General features: G+C 34.4%; 5 protein-coding genes across 5 annotated transcripts; all 5 read left to right on the top strand.

Annotated features, from left to right (window-relative positions):
• The first annotated feature begins 373 nt into the window (after positions 1-373).
• LOC130231258 (odorant receptor 131-2-like) lies at positions 374-3,999 on the top strand. The gene is made up of 2 exons (XM_056460747.1): positions 374-1,281; positions 3,933-3,999. The coding sequence occupies exons 1-2, from the start codon at positions 374-376 to the stop codon at positions 3,997-3,999; spliced, it is 975 nt and encodes a 324-aa protein (XP_056316722.1).
• Positions 4,000-7,819: 3,820 nt separating this feature from the next.
• On the top strand, positions 7,820-8,767 carry LOC130230221 (odorant receptor 131-2-like). The gene has a single exon (XM_056459169.1). It carries the CDS (start codon positions 7,820-7,822, stop codon positions 8,765-8,767), a length of 948 nt encoding a protein of 315 aa, XP_056315144.1.
• A 4,275-nt stretch (positions 8,768-13,042) lies between these two features.
• LOC130231259 (odorant receptor 131-2-like) lies at positions 13,043-16,749 on the top strand. Its single transcript, XM_056460748.1, has 2 exons — positions 13,043-13,242; positions 16,030-16,749. The coding sequence occupies exons 1-2, from the start codon at positions 13,081-13,083 to the stop codon at positions 16,747-16,749; spliced, it is 882 nt and encodes a 293-aa protein (XP_056316723.1). The 5' UTR covers positions 13,043-13,080.
• A 3,106-nt stretch (positions 16,750-19,855) lies between these two features.
• On the top strand, positions 19,856-20,788 carry LOC130231260 (odorant receptor 131-2-like). The gene has a single exon (XM_056460749.1). It carries the CDS (start codon positions 19,856-19,858, stop codon positions 20,786-20,788), a length of 933 nt encoding a protein of 310 aa, XP_056316724.1.
• A 3,337-nt stretch (positions 20,789-24,125) lies between these two features.
• LOC130230222 (odorant receptor 131-2-like) lies at positions 24,126-25,163 on the top strand (the record flags this gene model as incomplete). Its single annotated transcript, XM_056459170.1, has 1 exon — positions 24,126-25,163. A coding segment is annotated over exon 1 (1,038 nt), but the record flags the coding sequence as incomplete, so codon positions are not given.
• Between the last annotated feature and the right edge of the window lie 452 nt (positions 25,164-25,615).

Here is a 25,615-nt window from a genome sequence, read left to right on the forward strand (position 1 = left end):
TCCTTCACAACAGACTGGAAAGGCTGCAGGTATCGCTGTAAAATGCAACAGAACATCATCCGATTCTTTAATCGATCTGATGTTACTTTCCTAGGGTATTGATGCAATGACAGTGTGCTAGTTATTGAATCTTAATGCATTTGATGTACAGACATCTCAGCTAAAATAGGGCTAAATTTTAAACATCCAAAAGTATACAGATTTCACATGTGTAGTCATTCGCTAATCTATATATATTTCACTGACAATCCAAATGTACAGTAGCATTGTTTTAGCCAATACGTGTATATTTGGATGTCTATTAGACGTCTATTAGATGTCTGATGTTTAACCTTGAATATGTTTTACTTCCAGAAAGTGCTACAATCAAAAGATGAACATTACACTGGTGAGTAACGGCACACAAGGCCGTGTTTTACGGGACAGTTTCAGCTCAGCGGTGACGAGAAACGTAATAGTTGTCGGCTTATGCATCTCCATCAACTACGTCAACGGCACCCTCGTCCACACCTTCATCAAGCATGAGATCTTCACCGGAAACCCTCGCTACATTCTCTTCATCCACATGGTGCTCAACGACATCGTCCAGCTCATTATCACAGTCCTCCTTCACGTTTTAAGCTACGTTGTGTTTACGTTCAATGTGTCTTTCTGTTGCGTTCTGTTGATGACTGTTATGTTCACGACTCTCAACACGCCATTGAATCTCGCCATCATGGCTATTGAGAGATATATAGCTATCTGCAACCCTTTGCGTCATTCTCAGATCTGTACTGTACGTAAAACTTACATCCTAATCAGTCTAATTTGGGTCCTGAGCGCCATCGATGTTTTTCCAGAGCTGTTCCTATTGATTGCGACACAGCCGCCGAGCTTTTTTTACAGCAACATCTTCTGCCTCAGAGATACTGTGTTTAGTAATGCTCAATTGATGGAAAAGAGAACTGCTGTGCACGTCATTTACTTGATCTTTGTGAGCATTATTATAGTGTATACTTATGTGAAGATCATGTATGTCGCGACAGCCAAAAACTCGGATGCTCGCAAAGCCAGGAGTACTATTCTTCTACATGGGATCCAGCTTTTGATATGCATGCTAACGTTTGTCGGGCCTATGGTGGACAAGGTACTTGCAGACGTGTTTCCAGCGTTTATCGTGGAAAGGACTTTTTTAAGTTACATCATAATCCAGGTGATGCCCAGGTTCATCAGTCCTATTGTGTATGGCGTGAGGGATCAAACATTTTGTAAATACTTGAAAAGGTACTTAGTGTGTACGATGTGCAAAGAAAGAATATATAGTCTACAATTCAAAAGCAATTCGGTAAAAGATGTCTAGTGAATCCATGTGAAACTTGTTTTTAATAGTGTAACTTTGCACAAATAGAAATCTGATACATAGACGTTTATGTAAAAATACGTATACAGTATGATGTGCTTGTTCAATTTGGATTTTGAAATCTAAAATACATGTCATATACGCCACAGATATTTCAAAATATTGGAAAAATGTCTACATATATTTTCTTCAAACATTGGAATTAAAAATATTTACATATATGTTAAAATATGTTTGATTTTACAGTATGTATGGCCATGTATGAACAAATATATAACAATACGTAAGAATTTGATATATAGAATATTATTATAACGAAGATACTCAAAATCAAATGACTCAGACTCGGACTCGAGGGCAAAAAACCTGATCGGGACTTAATAGGGATACAAAATCAAGTGTAAATTTGTCATTTGGTACTAAAGCTTTCAGATGAATAAAACATTTATTATAAATTATTATATTTATTTATTTATTATATTCTTATATTCCAATACTTAGTGTTGGTCAAAAGGGCATCAGTGTGTAAACGTCAAGGTTTTGACATCAAATCGATTAGCATTTTTGACGTGTTTTTTTGACATGCCTTGGTGTTGTCCGGAAAAATCCACGTGAAACATACTTGAATATTGTAACTTTGCCCCAAAAAAATCCGATTCATGGACGTATATGCAAATTACATATACAGTGTGACATGCAGTCTAAAATACATGCCATACTGTATATGCAATATATATTTCAAAATATTGGAAAATATCTGTTTACACACACACACACACACACACACACACACATTCACACACACACACACACATATATATATATATATATATATATATATATATATATATATATATATATATATATATATATATATATATATATATATATATATTTATTCAAACAATGGATTTACAAATATTTTCATATATATTTACATTTACATAACATTCTAGCTAATATATTGTAACAATTTAATATATAGATTATAAATATAAGATGGCCAGTAAATTCATGTGAAACTTATTTTGAGTATTGTAACTTCGTCCATATAGAAATCTGATTAATATTCAAATTACCTATACAGTATGACATGCTAGTTTTATTTGGATTTTGGAAATCTAAAATTCATGTCATATAAGCAACATAAAATATAGGAAAAATTTCTGCTTGCATATATTTATGTTAAACATTGAAATTACAAATGTGTACAGAACTGTATTTGATTGTATATATGTTCATATGTGGCCTCATATGAAAGGGACTAAGCCGAAAAGAAAATGAATGAATGAATAAAAACACTAAAATATTACTGTAACAATACTTTCACCTTTTTTGTTAGCTTTTGCTTGAAAAATCTGACTTATTCTCTGTCAATGTTAGTGGAAAAAGCCTTTGTACACAGTATAATAAACTGTGATTCTCTACACATATCACATAGCATATGTTTCATTAACATCAGAAACAGAAACATTTCTGAAGACCCAATGTCCAACAAGAAAAGTGAATAAATGAATATTTAAATATAATATATGAGTTTAAAAAATATATGAGTCAAAGAAAAAAGTGCTTAAAATCATTAAAATAATACAACGTATATTCTCCATATTTTTAAGGTGCCCTGTTCGCTTTTCTATATATGCCAAATAACATCTTATCATATTTAGAACCAATTAAAGAATTTAGAATCAATTAAAGCCTACCAAAAATGTACTCACCATTAAATATGCTTTGCCATTATCAACTGGGTACCCTTTGGTCAAGTTTAACTATATGAAAAAAAAAAATGAAAAGGGGGATGTGTGAGGAGAGTACTCATTTATGCTGAGCAATATATGCATAGTTTTATGTATTCTAACAAATACAGGTAAGAACAATAAGATTAATTTTACATTAATATACAGTGCTCAGCATTATTGAGTACACCCCATTTTGAAAATGAATGTTTTTCTCCATTTCTCAGTGAATATAGGCAATGTATTTTGGTGCATTTAAACGAAACAGATTTATTAAACTGATGTATTTATTAAAATTATATTTTAGTCACCAAACATATTGAAAAATCGAAATAATAATACAAATAAATTCAAGCAAAATATTGCAAAGAAAAATTATTTAATTAATTAAAAAAATACAACCTACAAAATTTCAACTAAATTCTCTTGATTTTTCCTCTTTTTTAAACTTGTATAAAAAAAAATTCTAAAACAGAAATTTTGGTGTACTAGTTTTTGGACCATTATTGTAAGTTATTTTGTTGGATAAGCTCCAGATTTGGCTTCAGTACTGACTAATCTTAAGTATATGCACAAATATAATATTGTATAGCCTCTTATTAAAAATATTAATTTTAAAGAGAGATTTGTGAGGGGTGTACTCATACAGTATATGCTGAGCACTGTAGCTGTTATACACTAAATAAAAATGCAATCACCCTTCTTTGACATTTTATCGCAAACATTTTTAAAAACATTAAAGACAGCGTAATCATAAACATTTTACCTTAAAATTGTAATTCAATCCTTTACGTTTTTTTGTCTGTTTTCTTTTTAATTTGCCCATGTGACATAATGACATCATCTTCTATATTTAGAGTGTGGAAGCCTTTTAAAAAGCCGCCATATCTTTTAGCAGACCGAGTGCTGGACAGCGGTGAGTGATGGAGTCTGATTAGTTACATTACTAAAAGTGATCATTTTCTATTCATTTGCTGTATTTCTGTGGCTTCTGCGCTATGCTTTGTACTGCTAACAACATGATTTAAAAATACCGATCTCTTTGCTTTACAGGCTTGATGGATTTCACTACAATAATTGACTGTTTTGATCATAACAGTTCTGCTCTGTTTTATATTTTAGGGAATGTTTTATTTTTATTATTATCTACAAGCCCTGAGCCAAAATCATTCACATTATTGTGCTTACAAGAAGATTCTTTCTTCATTTTCATACACTCAACAAAATAACATTTGCTTTTTGTTCAAATTACTTATTTAAAATGAGCTGAAATTACACAATTCTTCAAGGTTTTTTGGGGACAACTTAATTTTTTAGGTTCAATCCACTTACTTTTGTATAAACTAATAAGTTAACTTCATTCCTTCATGTTGTTCCAACACAAATCGATTATGGAACGCAGAATTTTTACAGCGTACCTCAGTTTTTATGCACAAATAAGTAAACATTAGCCACGTTGACTTTATGTGAGCATTTGTCTCATATAAGCTTTAATTATATAATTATGTGACAATATACAATTATATCATTTTCTTCTGTTATAAAAACATGTGATAACATTAATGATAAATGTTTTAATGGCATAGTTTTTGCAGTGTTTGATTCTTAAATTATTATATTTGGTGCACCACCTGTCATTGAAAACAGTTATTTCATGTGCATATGGGAACAATGCAAGCTCTTATGCTCACCACAGCTGCAAATCTCTGACTTTGACATAAATGTTGTATAAAATATTACTTTCATTTATAACAAATGTTTTTAAATATATATTTTAAATGTAAATTATTCCAATGATGCTAAGTGGAATCTTCAACATCATTCTCCAGTTGCCTGTGCCAAGTTACATTTGCATTAAGTCATTTAGTAGATGCTTATGTCCAAATGTTTACAGCAAATTTACTACAAGGTCATGTTTATGTGAACAGCATGAGAATTAATCGTGGTTTTACTACAAATAAAACAAAACAAAACATGGCTATTGTAATTAAAATGTATTAGACTGTAAAAAAAAGTTGACTCAACTTAAAAGTCTAAGGCAACTCGCTGCAGAGTTTTTTTGAGTTAACGCATCTTTAATCGAGTCAAGTGCAGTACATGGGTTGAAGTCAACTAATTGTGTCCTAATAAATTTAGCATAGTTTGCTAATGTCAACGTTGCCATGAAAAAATAAGTTTTAAAAAAAGCCAGTTGTTTGTATAGCCTTGTATTGTAAAAAATACTCAAACTATTTTATTAAGTGACAAAAGGGTCAATTTCAGATCTGTCACATCAATTACGAAGCTTTATCCTCATAAATGCAAAAATGTTAAATAAAATAATTAATATTTTGATCTACAGAGAGCCAGCTCTTATTCTTAAAATAAAAAAAAGTTTAGTTTTTTTAGGCTGTGCAGTTTAACTTACTACATTTCTACTAAGTATGTTGCAAACTTGCATACTTTTTTGGTCACATTACATGCCTTTTTCCTTCATTAACCCTTTGACTGCCCCTCCACCAAACTATTCACCATGTTTTTGCTGTTTTAAATAATGACTGTTAAAGTAATTTAAAGAAGGACTGTTTTAAATAATGGCTTACACACACAGCATAGTTGGTTTACAAAAAAATCATACAAACATCCTGTTGCACTTCTACTCTTGACTTTCTCATGTTAAATGAGAATCTGAAATATTTTATGGCATACCTCAAAAAATAAAGATGATTTAGTGTTAAAAATGTTTTATTTAGAATATTTTTTTAAATAAATTGGTCTTACACTTCATATTTTCAGATTTCAGATTTATATGTATTAATTCTTGTACCTTTAGCATAAATTGACATATTAACCATTTGGTAGAGGCTGGTATTTTAGAATTTATGGGATGTGTTGAAATAAAAATGCATTGAGTGTGTTAACTAGTGATATTAGGAGATAAGAAATGCAATCCAAACATTTTTTTTCTTGGTGGGGCAGTTAAAGGGTTAAAAATATATATATGTTTTTTGATCTTTTAACTCTGGTTAGTTTTAATACAACATTGACATTCTCTGTGAATTTATGTTTTCAAGTTTTTACTCCAGATATCACAATGCTTATTGGTGGAATTGCTCTACACCAGGGGTGCCCAAACTTTTTCTTATGAAGGGCCAAAAACCAAACTTGACTGAGGGCTGTGGGCCAAAGGTGCATTAAAGTTTCCATGGGTAATCTCCTAATTTCTTTCCTAATATTTAAAAATAACTAGAAAACATCTTTTAATTATATTAATGAATGCAGTATGTTTTAAAAAATGTTTAATGAATTTATTACAGCAAAACATAAACAATTCCATTTAATACAATGGAGTTCAAAGGAGAATACACTAAGCTGCACCTGCCTTGGCTTGATTTGCTCGCTGATGTCTTGGGCATTGCATTGTAGAGTGACAGTATTTACATTTTTTAAAAATCTGCTGCATTTACAAAACTAAGCAAACAAACAAAAGATTACATTACATTACATTACATTCGAAATTACAGTATTTGTTAAAGATATTCGCCCCAACCACCAACACATCATTCTCCCCTTTTCCCAAATGGAATGGGCCAAATCAAACGTCAGAATGGACCAACTTTGGCCTGCAGGCCCTAGTTTGGGCATCTCTGCTCTACACGCTGTAAAAAATATTAGTTAGTTCACAGTTTCTGTATTTTGTTATTATTTTCGCTTTATTTACGGTTGTGAATTGCCATTTGGGATGTTGATTTCTCTTCCGTCGACTTGTGATGTTGAAAATTCAACTCTTCAGTTGAACAGTGACATTTATTGACATTTTAGTAGTTTCAAATAATAATATAATGTATAAGAAATAATATATAGAGAAATAAGTCTGTAAAATAACAGAAAATGCACAGCCAGTTTATTACAAGGTTTTTGTATCATAATATACAACACCAACACAGACAATATATCACTTAAAACTATTAAAAATGCTAATAAAAGTCACTTTTCAATGCTAAAAGTTGTTGGAAGAAACATCAAGCTCCCATAATGCAATTCAAAAGCATAAATAAGGTCGTCCCTGCTGAAAAATCCAGCTTAAACCAGCCTAGGCTGGTTGGCTGGTTTTAGCTGGTTGACCAGCCTGGTTTTAGAGGGGTTTTGGCCATTTCCAGGCTGGTTTCCAGCCATTTCCAGCCTGGTCTTAGCTGGTCAGGCTGGAAAACGACCAGCTAAAACCAGTTAAAACCAACTTGACCAGCCTGGTTTAAGCTGGACATAGCTGGTCTTGGCTGGGCTCCCAGCCTGGCTAGGCTGGTCAAGCTGGTTTTAGCTGGTCATTTTCCAGCCTGACCAGCTAAGACCAGGCTGGAAATGCCTACTCCCACCCCAACCCTAAATCCAACCGTCACAGTACTATAAGAATAGTAATTAATGTTATACAGTGTCATAAAAAATGCTGCTTTATTAATGTACATACCACACTTCCGGCCGGCGGCATATCCGATCTAGACTTTATCCATAAATAAATGGGATCAAATAAAAACATGAATCACAAAATACAGAAAACTGCTCATTTACAGTGCAGTAAGCATAGTTTAACCATGTTGTTTGTAGTAAAACTGTTATTAATCACAGATATAAATGTTAGTTCCCCGATAAACATGTTTACTGCATATTTACTGCATCTATACTATAATAAAACCATTCAAAAAGAATAACAAGATATAATCTGACCAATGCCTTTTTTCCCCAGTATCTTCTTCTTCAGACCTCAGTGATGAATTCAACAGCAGGCCAGCAGCTCCTCCTGAGAGACACATTCGCCATGGCCTTCATGAAGAACTTCATTGTAGTTTTGGTGTGGTTTCTTCTCAGCTACATCAATGGCAGCGTAGTGGCCACTTTCTTCCGACACCAGATCTTTTACGAGGACCCTCGCTATATACTCTTCATACACATGGTCATTAATGATGCTGTTCAGCTTACTGTAACCATCGCTCTATTCGTGGTCAGCTACATCTTGTATACTATCAGTGTGGGAGTGTGTTGTTTCTTCATCCTGGTGGCTGTGTTTACAACCCGCAGTACGCCTGTTAACTTAGCCGGCATGGCTATCGAGCGATATATCGCGATTTGTTATCCTTTACGACATGCTCAGATCTGCACTGTACATCGTGCTTATGTGCTCATAGGTGTTATTTGGTTTGTATCTGTGGTTCCTGATATCATTGACCTTTTTGTGACTCTAGCCACCGAACCGCTGAGTTTCTTCCAAACGTCTGTTTTCTGTCTCCGTCAAAACGTGTTTAAAGACCCGGTGTTGCTCTATAAGCGTCAGGCGTTTGACGGGATTTATTTCTCGCTGGTTGTTCTGACGCTCATGTGCACGTATTTAAAGATCATGTTCACGGCACATTCGCATTCGTCCCAGAAAACATCGGCCAAACGGGCGACCAACACCATCCTTCTTCACGGGCTGCAGCTGATCATGTGTTTGCTCTCCTACATTTCTCCAAACGTTGAAGGAATATTGCACATCATCTTCCCAGGGCGCGTCCTGGAGATCCGTTTCGCCAACTATCTGATCGTTTACATTCTGCCGCGCTTTTTGAGTCCGATCATATATGGCGTGCGGGATAAAAAGTTCCGCAAGTATCTGAGGAGGTATTTTGTCTGTGGAGTTTCTACAATGGAAACAAGAGTTGAGTGTAAAGATGGAGATTAAAGATGAAATCAAATCCAAAATACTAATCAGTTTGATTCAATTCAGTTCAATTTTATTTGTATAGTGCTTTTTACAATAATAAAAGCTTTACAAAATGCGCATTAATGCATTATACTGAAATTTTGACAAATAAGGTTATTAGTTGCCATAACTTATTTATTTACTTACACCTTTAACTTATTACCTAGTGACCAATAGCTTTTAACAGCTAAAGTTATTATATAAACTATATGTTATATATAGTTAACCTGCAATTATATAGTATATAAAGTGGAGGAAATAAATATTGAACATGTTACAATTTTTGACAGAAAACATATTTCTAAAGGTGCTGTTGCCTTTAAATTTTCAAAAGATGTTGGTAACAACCAAGGAAATCTATGTTTGCAACGAAAACAAATCTAATTATTTTACAAATTAAGTTATGTGTAATAAAATGAAATGACACAGGAAAAAAAGTATTGAACACATGAAGAAAGGGAGGTGTAGAAAGGCAGTGAAAGCCCAGACAGCACCTGAAATCTATCAGTAGTTCTTCAGCAAACCTCAGCTAGTCCTCATTGTAAATAAATATTAGCTACTTCAGTCCAAAATTATCAGGATGATGAAAATGAAACAAGACAATGATCCAAAACACAGCCAAGGAAACTCTTAAATGCTTTCAGAGAAAGAAAATCAAGCTGTAGAATGGCCCAGCCAATCACCTGACATAAATCTAATAGTTAAATACAAAATAAAGATTGAATTTGATAGACGAGACCCACAGAACCATCAAGATTTTTTAATACTCCCCCCTCTGTAGGTAATGTCTTTGGTTACATTTGTGTATTAAGTGTATTAGGTATTTGTGTATTAAGCATATGTGTTGTCTTTGAATTCCTCGATGATCATCCCTTCACATGAGCATCCCCAGGTGGAAATAGATAACAAAGACAATAATTAGCATAGCTGCTGTTCATAATGTGTTTGAACTAGAGATGAAGAAAATGATCTGCTATAATTGAGAATAGGAGTTATATAAATAAACACAAAAAACATAAAATATAGAAGTATTTCTAACAAAGTGCCTGGTGTATCAAGACAGGAAGAGTGTGTCCTATGAGAGGTTTGTCTAGCCCACTCACCTGCATGGAGCACATTCACGCATCCTACAGTTATGTGATGCATTGTGTGCATGCTTTAATAAAAAGATAGGTGTTTAATCTTGTTTTGATCTGAGAGAGTTATCACGAAGGCTGTTTCTAAGTTTTGGAGCCATATGTGAGATAGCTCAACTTCCTTTAGTGGAATTTGTTATTCTGAGTTTTGAGATCTTGAAGAGCGGGTTGGATTGGGGTCAAACAGAAGGTTGGTTTAATCTCAATGGACTTACCTCGATTTCAAAATGACATCATATTAACATCTAACATTGTGTTAAGTCATAAAAAACACATAAAAATTGATTACAGGACAGTCCTATCAGCCCTTTTTGACATCATGGTTGCTTACATGCATTGTAAAGATATAAAATCCAGTGTAAATCTGTCATTTGTAACTGATGTATAAAACATTTCTTATATTATAATACTTTTTGTGACATTATTTTGGTGGTCAAAAGAACATCAATGTGTGGATGTCAAACGAACATTAAGGTTTTGACATCAAATCAGTTTTTGCCAAGTTTTTTTTAAATCATGCTTGATGTCAATATGATGTTGTTTTGACATCAAGGTGCCCACTGGTGGGTTTTAACCATAGTTGCCACATAACGACTACAGCAATATAAACAATTGACCCATTACTGATGTTTTCTTCGACTACAGGTTGTATTATACTACAATACACCACAGTATTTATTACAGTTTATTAGTCCACTATAGTTAATAATACAGTATGTAGCAGTCATTAACAATGTGTTGTAAATACTGTAATATATGGTATAATGCAGTTTACTATAGTATGGTTCAAAAACATTATAGTACTTAATATAAATTATTATGGAATATTTATGTGGGATTTTTTCACATATTTGAGAATAAATCTTATAGATTTACATACAAAAACAAAAAGTGGTTTTCAAGCTTCAAAATGATATTTTGGACAGTTCTGTTGCACAGCTTTAATTCATCCACTTAAACGTAATTAATTAACATAATCTTTCCTGTGAGCAAGAATCATTTGATGACATCTTAAAGGACTATTTAAGGATTGCAGTGCTGCACCAAAAATATATTTCACAAAAATTATTATTGGAAACATAAATTGAATTAATTGATTTGCTGTGGACACCAAATCTCATGGTTGACACTTATACAGACAATATGATTGTTGATCTGGTGTTACACATTTATATATGAATTTGTTTAATAGTTTGATGCTATAAAAAGGTAACTCTAGTATTTTTTCACATTCAAAATCTGCTTTTGCCAATACATACAGTAAAATCATTACATTTTTCTGGGTGTAAATGCCTTTAGTTAATAATTTTAACTGACCACTGTACAGTCTACAATCATTTTTATATTTATATTTCACCTGAAAGTAATAGCAGCATACCAAAAATTATTTTATATATATATATATATATATATATATATATATATATATATATATATATATATATATATATATATATATATATATATATATATATATATATATATACAGTTAAAGTCAGAATTATTAGCCCCCTGAATTATTAACCCCCGTTTATTCTTTCCCCCTATTTCTGTTTAGCGGAGAGAAGATTTTTTCAACACATTTATAAACATAATAGCTTTAATAACTCATTTCTAATAACTGATTTATTTTATCTTTGCCATGATGACAGTAAATAATATTTGACTAGATATTTTTCTAGACACTTCTATACAGCTTAAAGTGACATTTAAAGGCTTAGCTAGGTTAATCAGGTTAACTAGGCAAGTTAGGGTAATTAGGCAAGTTATTGTATAATGATGGTTTGTTCTGTAGACCAGTGTTTCCCAACCCTGTTCCTGGAGGCACACCAACAGAACATATTTTGGATGTCTCCCTTTCCTCACCCATTCACTTCAGGTTTTGGAGTCTCTTCTAATGTTCTGGTGAGTTGATTCAGGTGTGTACTGTTGTGTACTTGAAAATGTGTACTGTTGGTGTGCATTCAGGAACAGGGTTGGGAAACACTGCTGTAGACTATCGAGAAAAAAAATTTGCATAAGGGGGCTAATAATTTTGACCTTAAAATGGATTTTAAAAAATTATTTAAAAAAATTATATAAAAAATGATAGATAGATAGATAGATAGATAGATAGATAGATAGATAGATAGATAGATAGATAGATAGATGGATGGATGGATGGATGGATGGATGGATGGATGGATGGATGGATGGATGGATGGATGGATAGATGGATGGATGGATGGATGGATGGATGGATAGGTGGATGGATGGATGGATGGATGGGTAGGTAGGTAGATAGATAGATAGATAGATAGATAGACAGACAGACAGACAGACAGACAGATAGACAGATAGATAGATAGATAGATAGATAGATAGATAGATAGATAGATAGATAGATAGATAGATAGATAGATAGATAGATAGATAGATAGATAGATAGATAGATAGATAGATTTTTATTTTTTTTTTTCCTCATCTAATACACATCTTTTGTATACGTGTCAGTTTACATCTCCTACATCCTTGGTTTTAACAAACAAAACAGTATGGAGTAAAATAACAACCCCCTGAAGGGTTTCCTTGTATTCTCCAATCACAACCTTGGTATTTTTCACACCCATACAGTATATAAGATTTAGCATTGGCCTGGACCACCAGACAGAGCTGCAGGCTTTTAGGTAAGAGGGAATTTAACTATAACCAACACCTCTAAACTCTGCCTAACAATCTTAAAATGAAGCAGTTTGTAATATGATACTATGCTGAAATATTGTGCATTTATAATTTACATAATTATATATCTACATCCTCTTATGTAATTGTGCAACAGTAGCCTTTGCAATAGAAAAAAATATGTATCTTGTTGTATATAAATATGATATTATACAGTACTTTCTTACACAGCCATTTGACCTCACAACACATTATCTTCACACATCTTATTATGTTGCCTTCGCTTCTAAATAAATAAATGGTAAATGATACAATGCAGAATGTTTAGCCTGTCTTTATATCGTGTGCTACTGTATAAATATTGTCTGTAACATGTGCTTTATCTTCTCAGGTTGAGATCATGAACTCCAGCAGTTTCTCAAACAGTAACTTTACATTACTCCCTGCGAATGTTGTACCACGGGACAGCTTCAGTGCTGCTCTCACCAAAACATCATGGCCATGCTGGTATGGCTGGCGCTCAGTATCCTCAACTGCAGTATGGTGTCCACTTTCCGCAAGCACAGCTTCTTCTATGAAGATCCACGCTATATTATGTTTATCTGCATGGTCATTAATGATGCCATACAACTGACTCTGGTCACCGCCTTATATGTGGTTAGTATTGAGATGAGCTGAAAACAATTAGAAAAGACTCTTAAGTTATAATTATAAATGTCTGAATTGAACACAAAATATAAAGCTATCATTTATTCATTCATTCATTCATTTTCTTTTCGGCGTAGTCCCTTTATTAATCCGGGGTCGCCACAGCGGAATGAACCGCCAACTTATCCAGCACGTTTTACGCAGCGGTGCCCTTCCAGCTACAACCCATATCTGGGAAACATTCACCCACACTCATTCACACACATACACTACAGACAATTTAGCTTACCCAATTCACCTGTACCGCATGTCTTTGGACTGTGGGGGAAACCGGAGCACCCGGAGGAAACCCACGGGAACAACATAAAGCTATGAAGAGTTTATTTCAATTTTGTGTTTTGTTTAACATTGTGTTTAAAATACTTCGCTTATTAAAATCAAAGATTTTACATTTAATTTAATTACATCTGTCAAATAGTATTACAATTTAAAATATGCTTTCTGTTTTAAAATACTTTAAATTTGAATTTATTTCTGTGATGCAATGCTGATGTTTAGCATTATTACTCCTGTCTTCAGTGTTCGATCACCAGAAATCATATTCATATATCATATCATATGATATATATATATATATATATATATATATATATATATATATATATATATATATATATATATATATATATATATATATATATATATATATACACACACACACATCACCAGAAATGTCAATATTCTACGTTGATACTCAGAAGTACTATTATTGTATTTTTAAACAGTTATGTTTCCAAATTTTTCATTTTAGGATACTTTTATTAATTTACGTAAATTTCAAAAGAAAGTAATTTATTGAAATAGACTTAATCACATTTGATCAATTTCATTTGACCTTGTAGGACAAAACATTAATTTCCTTTTAAATAAATAAAAAAAGTCTACAAAGGAAAAAGTCAAATTTCTGTAATCTGTAAAATGCATAATTACTTGTAAGTGAACATTTGTATAAAAAGCTGTTAAACTTAGTCCGTAATATTGGGTTAGCTATAATTTTGTTCTATTTTCAAAATGTTAAATAATTCACAGCATGATTTTTTATGAAAAACATGCATTTAATTGACTTGGAAATGGATAAAAAAAATCATAGAGATTATTTGATTAATTCTGTCATCATTTACTCACGCTTTACTTTCTTTCTTCTGTTCTTAACATAAAAGAAGATATTTTGAAGAAAGCTGGAGGTCTGTAACCATTGACTTCTAATGTATTTGTATTTTCTATTGTGGTTGTCAATGATTTTCTGCTTTCTTCAAAATATATTCTTCTCTATTCAACAGAATAAAGAAACTCGAAAAGGTTTGGAACAACTTGAGAGTGAGTAAATAGTGAGTAAAATTTAATTTATGGTTGAACAATTCCTTAATTAATGAGAAAAAAAAAATTCTCCTTTGCAGCTTGAAAATGTTTAGTTGAGAGTACACTTCTGTCAGTATTGTATTATAGAGATATATGGTCACACTTTATTTTAATGGTCCGTTTGTTGAATTTAAATTATACTGCATCTACATGCCAACTAATTCTCATTAGATTATAAGTAGACTGCTAGGTTGGAGTTAGGGTTAAGGTTAGTGTAAGTTGACATGTACTTTCTTATAGTCAGTTAAATGTCTTTTGAAGGAGCAGTATCAGCAGATATTAAGCAGACAGTCTACTAATACTCAAATGGACCATCAGAATAAAGTGTTACCAAATATACTTTATATGCATGCATCTCTAAATGTTTAAAAAAAATTGAATATTGTTTATTATAGTCTCTTACAATGTGTCACTGGTTCAAGAGCACACATATCACTGCAATTCATATAAAATGACAGAATGAACTTCATTACAGTCAAGGAGAATACAGCATGTTTTTATTTTTAAGGCTTCAGTTGGTAAACTACAACAGTATATATCTAGTTTGTTGGTGTACTTATAATACTTATAATACCAGATCAGCAGATATACTCTTACTTAAGATGCCATTTTTTCCATACAGAGTTAAGTCGAACTGCATTCGCTGAGTATGGATGTCTTGATTTTGCCAAGTACATCTATGTTAATCCTGGAACATAATTTTTGTAGGAAAATGTAATTCATCTCTACCCCTAAATCCAACCATAAATGTAAATTATTCCCAAAATCAAAGGGAAATAATAGTTGGATAACAATCATGTAGAAGTGCATAAACCTAACGGTAAGCCTAAACTTAACCTAAATGGTAAACCTTATATCCCTTAATTCTGATTGGCTGATTGGAATGTTGTTCCAGGATCAATTTAGATGTCAATCCAGGAACATGTCCTATTTGGTGAAAGGTTGGCACTCTGAGTATGCTCCATATGTATGGAATGAGCTTCAACATATATTGCATATGGAATCTGTACAATCTATCTCTATATTTTAAAAGATTTTAAAGTGTGTCTATTTATGACAGTGCACACTTTAATAATTGATTATAGTTTCTATTATTTTTGTGTATGTTTATATGCTGTGATTTGTATTTTTCTGTAACTCTGTCCTATGCTGCTTGTCTTGACCGTGGCTCCCTGGTAGAAGACATATTGTATCTCAAGACATATTGTATCTCAATGGAACTTTCCTGGACTTTTCCTTTCCGAATAATAGCATTTTTCCAATGTACATCATTCAACACCATCAAATCCCAAGTCACAAACCCAACCTTTAATAGCTTTCATGCCTAAAAACTCCATTTCGTCCTTGACTAATGCACTGTTTATGATTCTTCTCTAGGTGAGTTATGCCTTCTCCAAGATCTTAGCATCTGCCTGCTGTCCGCTGATCATGACGGCAGTGACGACCACCCGCTCAACCCCGCTCATCCTGGCCGGCATGGCCCTGGAGCGCTTCATCTCCATCTGCTTCCCTCTCCATTACAGCCACATCTGCACGGCCACACGCACCATGTGGATCATCGCATTGATCTACCTACTGAGCTTCACTCCTCCACTGACCGACCTGTTGATCACCATCGCCAAAGAACCTCCAATGTTCTTCCGCACCTCCATCTTCTGCGATCACTCCCTCCTGTTTACAGACCTCTCTATTTATTACAAGAACTGTGTATTTGATAGCGTGTATTTCTCTTTTGTATTCTTGACTTTGCTTTATACGTACTGTAAGATCATGCTGACGGCACGAGCGGCCTCCACTGACCTGACGTCAGCCAAGAAGGCCCGAAACACGGTGCTTCTGCATGGGGTTCAGCTGCTGCTTTGCTTGCTGGCATTTGTGGTGCCTTCCATGCAGGCTCCGCTCATACAACTGTTTCCAATGTACGGACTGGAGATCCGCTATGTGAATTTTCTGCTGGTCTACATCATACCCAGATTTCTCAGTCCTATGATTTATGGATTCAGGGACGAGAAGTTTCGTAAATATTGGCTGAGATGTTTTATCACTAAAGCAAGGAAAGTAAAACCTGTCAGATATTTCTCTCAGAAGCCAGGCTGATTACTTTATGCCATATGAATGATGTGCTTGTAAACACTTCCGAAATAATTTTCTATTTTTGTCTCATGTACTGTGAAAAAGTAAAAATCTAAATAATCTTAAATCAAGATTTATGCCATGATTTATATTTTCTGAAAGAGAAAAAAAGTCAAACGTAATTGTTTCATATGCTTAAAACATTTGTAAGGGGTGTTCGAAAAATGAACTCGTTTTGTTAGTTCATATTTAGTTAGTTAGTTAGTTAGTTAGTTAGTTAGTTAGTTAGTTAGTTAGTTAGTTAGTTTATTTATATAGCACATTTTTACAACACAAAGTTGCTCAAAGAGCTGTACACAATCAATACTAATTAAAATAAGTCCTAAATCACATTCATAACAATTAAAACATAAGGCAAATCCCTCAACATTAAAAGGGCTCAAATGCTAAAGAACAAAGATGCAGATTCAGAAGCTTTTTAAAAACAGATAAAGTTGGAGTGTGTCTAATGTGAGGTGGAAGCTTGTTCCAGAGTTTTGGGGTGATAACAGCAAAAGCCCGATCCCCACTTTGCTTACACCGGGACCTTACAGAATGTATAAACTGATCAGACCTTAGTGACCTACTGTATCAGGATTATATGTAGGAGATCTGATAAGTAAGGTGGTGCCACATCATTTAAGGATTTCTAAACAAAAATTAATCATTTAAAATCAATTTGTGACCTAACAGGCAGCCAGCCCAGGAAGGAAAGATCATGGGATATGTGCGCATGCTTGCGAGTCCCTGTCAGAAGTCTTGCAGCCACATTTTGGACCAGTTGCAATCTATATAGGGCATTTTGACTAATACCCACATACATTCATTCATTTTCTTGTCGGCTTAGTCCCTTTATTAATCCGGGGTCGCCACAGTGGAATGAACCGCCAACTTATCCAGCACGTTTTACGCAGTGCGTTTATGCCTTTCCAGCCGCAACCCATCTCTGGGAAACATCCACACACACTCATTCACACTCAGCCGAGGCTCGAACCAGCGACATTCTTGCTGTGAGGCGACAGCACTACCTACTGCGCCACTGCGGCACCTACCCACATACAAAGAATAAAAGCTAGGTCATTTAAAGAGAGAAATGACTTCAGTTTTGCCACAAGTCGTAAATGGAAAACCTGGATTTAACAACTGAATTTACTTGCTTGTTAAATTTCAGATCACTATCTAACTGAAACCTTAGATTTCTACGGACAGGTTTTTGATAAGTTGACAGCTCACCAAAACCTAATAATTCCAAAGGGGCAGCATCCCCAAACCAGACCAGCTCAGTTTTTTCCTCACTGAAATTTAAAAAAATTGACGACAGCCCGGTCTTAGCCTTGATTAGACATCTTATACGGGAGTCAAGGCCATTTTTGCAACCCAGGCTCATTCTGAAAACGTACCTCTATAGACGTTTCCGGAGACTGCGAAATATGTCCACGTTTTTCTGCAATATTTGTTTTTGCGAATCCACGAGAGGCTACTGTGTACACTCAAATTTTTCTCACGAGTGCCATTCGCGCCTGCTGTTCTCACGTCAACTTACCAGAGGCCGCTGTCGACTGACTTTTTGACAGACTTTTTGACTAAACGAACGATTAACTGACCCACCCTCCCCCTTTCCTAAACCCAACCAATTTTATCGATTGACCCATCCACCCACTTGCCTAAACCCAACCAACACGTTTCAAATGCAATCCAAAAAATTTTAAAAATCCCTTGTCTGATTTTTTTTTACCACGTTTTCAGATTTTACCACATTTTCACCCTGCTATTTACTTGTTTGATTGTTTTTAGGATTCTGTTTTTGTCTTACCTGCTTTCTGAAACCGCTCTTCACCGGACTCAAACCCTGTCATTGTTGTCAACTGCTCTCTGCGTCTCAAGTCCACCGATGTACATGGCGTGCTAATGCGACAAACCGGTTTCAGCCGGAATACCGTCCATACGGAGGTAAGCGGTCAGCTGGTAAGTGCAAAAAAATGGCATCACACCGTCCCATAGCGTTCGTTAATTATTTAGCGTTCGCATTATTTTTTAGAGGGACATAAATCTGATTGTCGTCAGCATAAAAATGAAAAGCCACCCCATATTTACGGAAAATAGATCCTAAAGGTAAAATATATAAATAAAATAAAATAGGTCCATATTTCTTTTAACTCATTTATGATATATGTTTTAGAATATAAGATATGCTGTCGTTTTATGTGAAGCTAGTGTCAATTTTAAATCATTTTCAAAAACAAGACAAAAATACTACAAAACCCGTTTCCATTGTTTTAAGACATTTTATAAAGCAACAGGACAAGTCTTTACAAGAAACTTTTAAGATTCACATTTGGAACATTGACACAGCAGAATGAACTGCCAACTATTCCTGCATATGTTTTATGCAGTGAATGCCCTTCCAACCACAGCACAGTACTGGGAAACGATTCAGTGGAACAACAAGCACATGATAATAATAATAATAATAATAATTGTATATTGAAGATAAGAAAAAGGCTTGTTCAAAAATGAAAAATCCAAACTTTAATACATGTTTACATTCCTGGTGCCAAAAACGCTTTTAAAATGCTTTTATTTAGACATTTGAGTATGTAGTATAAGATAAAAGACACTTTATCAGAACTCAAAATTGTGGATTAAATTGTAAAGACATGGTTTTGAATGAAAGCTGAACCTCCCCAATATTAATCAATATTAAAAGGAACATGCACAAACTGTAAAGAGAAGGTCTCAGCTGATCAGTTTGCTCCTTGGAGAGTGCAAACATTTCGTTATTAGGTCTTATAAAGACTGCCTTGGATATCTTAGATCGGTGGCTATAACAATACAGATAAGTCCTGCACTGGATGTTAAAGCTAGTCACACTCTGGCTTTTTTCTTAAGCGAACTTTGTAAAGGTAAACATAAACATACACAAATATTGTGTGTTTTTGTTGACTGCTTTTTATTATTATTTTATTTAGTCTAAAAAGTAGATCTTGCTTATTCTGCTAATTGTTAACAGTATTGAAAATGCTACGTTAGTGTAATAATGTTAATAATGATAACATAATTTAACCACTTCTTCAGCTGTTGCAGGGTCATAATGAACAACACACTTCCAGCAGATCTATTCTATGAAAAGTTCATCAAGAACTTCATCAGCGTGGCCCTTGGTTTAATCATCAACTTTATCAATGGAACATTTGTCATGGTCTTCTTTAAAAATACTGTTTTCCATAATGACCCAAGATATATATTATACATCCATTTGGTTATCAATGACATGATTTTACTGTCGTTTTCTGTGGGCTTGCAAGTCACAACATATGTTTTGCGCTCCTTCAATGTCTCTATTTGTTGTGCTGTAATTTGTTTCCTTAGTATACTTGGCAAGAACACTCCACTAAACCTGGCCTGCATGGCAATAGAGCGTTACATTGCCATTTGCAAGCCACTTCATCATTTCCAAATATGCACAGTTCGCAGGACCTACATGCTCATCTGTTTCATATGGACTGCATCAGCACTGCCAGCTCTGAGTGATATATTCATTACAATATCAATCCAAACAGCAAGCTTTTTCTCAACTTCCAATTTATGTCAAAATGCGTTCATTTTCAACAGCTGGGAGCACAATATCAAAGAAACTGTGGTGAATGTTGTGTATTTGTCATTTGTGTGGATTTCACTGATTATCACCTACTTTAAGGTCTTTTCAGCAGCAAATGCTGCTAGTGCAGATCAAGCATCTGCTAAAAAGGGCCGGAACACAATATTACTGCATGCAGTTCAGCTTCTGCTGTGTATGATGTCCTACGTCACCCAGGTTGTGAGTTCTGCACTTGTAGACCGTTTTCCTGAGAGTCGAACTACTATTCTGTTCATGCTGTTTCTGCTGACATATATTCTGCCAAGGTTATTAAGCCCACTGATCTACGGGTTGAGGGATCAAAAATTTCTAGAGCGTATCAAAGTGTTTTATTGTTGCAAACATGTAAAGACACAGATAATCCCCATGAAGAAAACTGCAGTATAAACAGAATGTGTTTTATTTTGTATATTTGATAATTATTGATAATAAAATGTGATATCGTGATATGTGACATAAATGTGACTTCACACATGTTAAATGTAATAAGACGCAGGTATGTCAATTCTGAAAAAATACTTTTTTGAAAGAAAACCCTGCTGAAAAATCCAGCTTAAACCAGCCTAGGCTGATTGGCTGGTTTTAGCTGGTTGACCAGCCTGGTTTTAGAGGGGTTTTGGCCATTTCCAGGCTGGTTTCCAGCCATTTCCAGCCTGGTCTTAGCTGGTCAGGCTGGAAAATGACCAGCTAAATCCAGCTAAAACCAGCTTGACCAGCCTGGTTTAAGATGGACATAGCTGGTTTTGGCTGGGCTCCCAGCCTGGCTAGGTGGTCAAGCTGGTTTTAGCTGGTCATTTTCCAGCCTGACCAGCTAAGACCAGGCTGGAAAAGGCTGGTAACCAACCTGGAAATGGCCAAAACCCCTCTAAAACCAGGCTGGTCAACCAGCTAAAACCAGCCAACCAGCCTAGGCTGGTTTAAGCTGGATTTTTCAGTAGGGAAAAAAGGACCTGAAAGTTTATTCAGGACATTTATCAAAATATGTGCAAAGTTGTTTATTAAATTGTCTGCAGTGACTTTCATTATGGATCTAGAGTGTGTATATAGAAATAAAATCACAAAAATGAAAGCCCACTGTAAATATATAGCATTTTTGCTTTGTCATGTTTGTATTACTACTTGTAAGCTTACAAGATCAAGCATAAGCTTTATAATTGTTTTTGGAAGTTAATAAATTCAACTTTCTGCCATAAAAACATTGTCAAGAGTCACAAAAATATTTTAAATAAGTCAATCTATTCACTAAAGTCTTCAACATACAGTATGGCTTGGTGTATAGTCGTTTGATAATGTACAACTAATTAAACTATTTCATAGTTAAAACACGTTTACATGTGCTCTATTTGCGGCCAATTAATTTTCATCAATTCATTTTATACAGCAGGCTACCCCAATAATTATTTGTAGTACTGTCACTTTAAGAGATTCCAGCGACTGCGTGCGCGCCTGCGCGCGAGCCTCGGAAACATTTTTTACCTCTGTGGTAAGTTTGACAAGCGAATATTAATTTTCATCGAAAACGGGTTGATAAAAACACAAGATTTTTCGATAGTACTAACAGATAAGTATTTAATTATGCTGACTAAGATGACTTTAACATGATACAGGTTGTGTATTTTGAAGGTTTAGTTTCGCATTTGAGATCCGTGTGTGAGACGCTAGTTCGCATTCAGTAGTAAAGTTAACGTAATGTAGTCACGTCAAACAGCAAATTAGCATTTGTTTATATTTTAACTCACCATGCACAGGTTTGGGCGTTTTTATTAGCCAAATAATACTCAGATAATCTCATTAACCATTCATTAATCATCATAAAACACATACATCAACTAGGTCTTTCACTAGTTCATGATAACCTATCCAAATGTTGTTTGTAGCACTGTCTATTGCAATTGAATGTATTTATTCTTTCAAATTGTGTCTTTAATATGCTGTTTGATATTATGAAGTGGAATTTGTTACACTATATTTTTGCAGTTTTTTTTAACCACACTTTAGATATTGTTTTTTTTTTGTTTTGAGATATTTCAGATATTTCAGCTATGTCGATTGTCGGTCGATTGTCAGTTATTATGTTTCTTAGTTGACAGGAATATATGATGCCATTTTTTTTTGTTTTGATAGTTGTGAATAACTTTTTTTTCTATTTTATTTTCAAGCACTTAGAACCAGCTCCACTGGAAGAAAATGACTGGATTCAAAACGTTCAATTGTGATTGCATGTATCTCCATTTCTGTGAGTTAACAAAAATTGATGAAAGAGAACACACACACACACACACACACACACACACACACACACACACACACACACACACAAGGCAAGCATGTAGGCAGTGCTTGATATGTTATAATATGTTACAAAACATTCATTCATTTTCTTGTCAGCTTAGTCCCTTTATTAATCTGGGGTTGCCAAAGCGGAACGAACCACCAACTTATCCAGCATATGTTTTACGCAGCGGATGCCTTTCCAGCTGCAAACCCATCACTGGGAAACATCCACACACACTCATACACTACAGACAATTTAGCTTACCCAATTCACCTCTACCATATGTCTTTGGACTTGTGGGGGAAACCGGAGCACCCGGAGGAAGCCCACAAAAACATGGGGAGAACATACAAACTCCACACAGAAATGCCAACTGACCCAGCTGGGGCTCGAACCAGTGACCTTCTTGTTGTGAGGCGATCATGCTACCCATTGCGCCACCGTGCTGCCCGTTCCCAAAACAACTTTTCCAAAAATATTTTTAAATGTAGGTTTGATTATGGATTTGACTGTGGTTTTCACTCTGGAGTGGGACTGAACTGTGTGTGAATGTGATGCTGGGTTCATTAGGTTCGATTGTGGGATGGTTTTTACCTTAAATCTAATTTTCTGATCAAGTTGAATTGTTTGAACTTGTATAAAAAACATGCGATTGAACTCAGCGTAACTGTATTTAACACTGTAAATCAAGATCGTATTTTGCCGCTGAGGAACCGGAGTAAAATTTTTCATCTCTCAAACTCCCTCTTAGACTTAGCATAGGATTTATATATTGCTGGTCTTTTTTGAAGTGCTTCTTTTATCCTCAGTTGTAAATCACTTAGGATAAAAATATCAGCTAAATTAAAATATGTAAATGTAGTTAAAACATTAACCAAAGTACATTTATAGAAAATAAATGGAAGCCATTTTCTAAAATTAATGTTTAAATAAATTGTTTGTGCCCTCAGTCCGCCTCTTCCTTCCCGGAAGTTACATCAGCATATTCTCTATATTAAAAATTAATATACTTGGCACAATATTTTTTGCTTTTCAATAAGTTTTGCTTTTTACATTATTATAAATTTAACATAAATAAATACAATGAACTTATGGCTCTTATAAAATTGTAAACAAAGACATAACTGGAATCGCTATTGTCCATCAAACTCGGTTTGCATTCTCTCTCTCTCTCTTTCTCCCTCCCTCCCAACTATCCGTCATTCATCCTCATCTGAAGTATTTAACCTGGCAGTTTTTACATTTCAAGGCACAAATCCATCGACAATGCCAGGTGAGTAGCTGAGCCCTCTATTCCTAACACCTTTAAAAATAATTCATTATATGCATAGTATCTTGTGTTTTGGAAGTCATATGTTGCTTATACCTTTTTGCTCATACTGTACCTACTATGTTGGATTTAATTTCAGATCTGATGTCAAAGATGGAAAATACTCATCTTTTCTCTTGATGGCCTTCAAAAAGTTGTGGACATCATTTGGAGGAAAAAGAAAACCAGCCAAAAAGCCAAGAAAAAGAAAGCTCATATTTTTAAGTCGCAGAACTTCATGCCGCTGTGAAAGAGTAATGAATTCTACAATGTTTCAGTACACTAACGTAGACAGATATGCAGAGGCTTTTGCAAAAAATTTCACCACTGTTCTTCTTGGGCTCATAATTAACTGCATCAATGGATTATTTGTTTTCACATTCTTCAAGAGTTCAGTGTTCTACAATGATCCGAGATACATATTATATATTCACATGGTTATCTGTGATATGCTCATGGTTTTTTTCAGTGTAGGTCTCTCTGTGATGGCTTATGCTTGGCCAAATGTTCCTGTACCATTTTGTGTAACACTCCTAATAATATCCTCAGCAACTCATAAGAACACTCCTCTGACTTTGGCCGGCATGGCCATTGAGCGTTACATTGCCATCTGCAAACCACTGCATCACAATCAGATTTGCACAGTGCGCAGGACGTACATCCTCATCTCTCTCATATGGAGTGTTGGAGTTTTACCTGCATTGGCTGACTTGATTCTCCTTTCAATTGTTCGTCCTTTGGCTTTTTATACAAGTGCTCTCTGTAGTACATCTAATGTGTATAGTACGGTGTACCACGAAGAACAAAGTAAAATCACACATGGGATTTATACATCTGTTGTGTGGTTAATTCTTGTGTACACATATTGTCGAGTGCTGATTGCTGCCAGAAGAGCAACTACTGACAAATCCTCAGCAAAAAAGGCCCAAAACACCATCTTGTTACATGGAGTACAGCTTTTGCTCTCTATGATGTCCAATATTACTCCTGTTATAGACAAGATTTATGCTCAACTTATTCCCACATTACGGTCAAAAATCACCTTTCTCAATTATCTTTTTACAAATTTATTACCTCGACTGCTAAGCCCTCTTATTTATGGTGTTCGAGATAAACATTTTTTGAAATGCATTAAAGGGCTATTTTCATGTCGATTATTTAATGTAAAAGTTCAACCAACCAAACCATGAGCTAAAAATATAAACACAAATAGTGTTTAAAACTATTTTATTTATTATATTTTGCATGCACATATCTGTATGCGTTAATAGCTTGATTTAATACCTAATTTCTACGCAGTAATTGAGGTTTTAAACTGTGTATTGGCCATAAAGCTTTGTCATAGTTTTTCTCAATTGCTAACATATTTTTGTTTATTTTTTTAAACACTATTAGCACAACATCAAGCTGTTGTGACCAACACAATTCCTGTTGTTTTCACAATATTAAGTCAATTAACATATTTCTAAAATGCGTACATTTCCTTTTTAAAAAAGCTTGCCTCATATTTCAAAATTACGTGTCTGTCTTAGATCTTTTTTTCAAATGCTCAAACACAGCATGACAGAAAAGAAAACATTTGTTTTTCTTTTCCTTTTTTTTCCTAAAGGCCAAATTATTTTATGAATTT

This window comes from Danio aesculapii, chromosome 6, assembly GCF_903798145.1.
Source record: "Danio aesculapii chromosome 6, fDanAes4.1, whole genome shotgun sequence".
Classification (NCBI taxonomy): domain Eukaryota; kingdom Metazoa; phylum Chordata; class Actinopteri; order Cypriniformes; family Danionidae; genus Danio; species Danio aesculapii.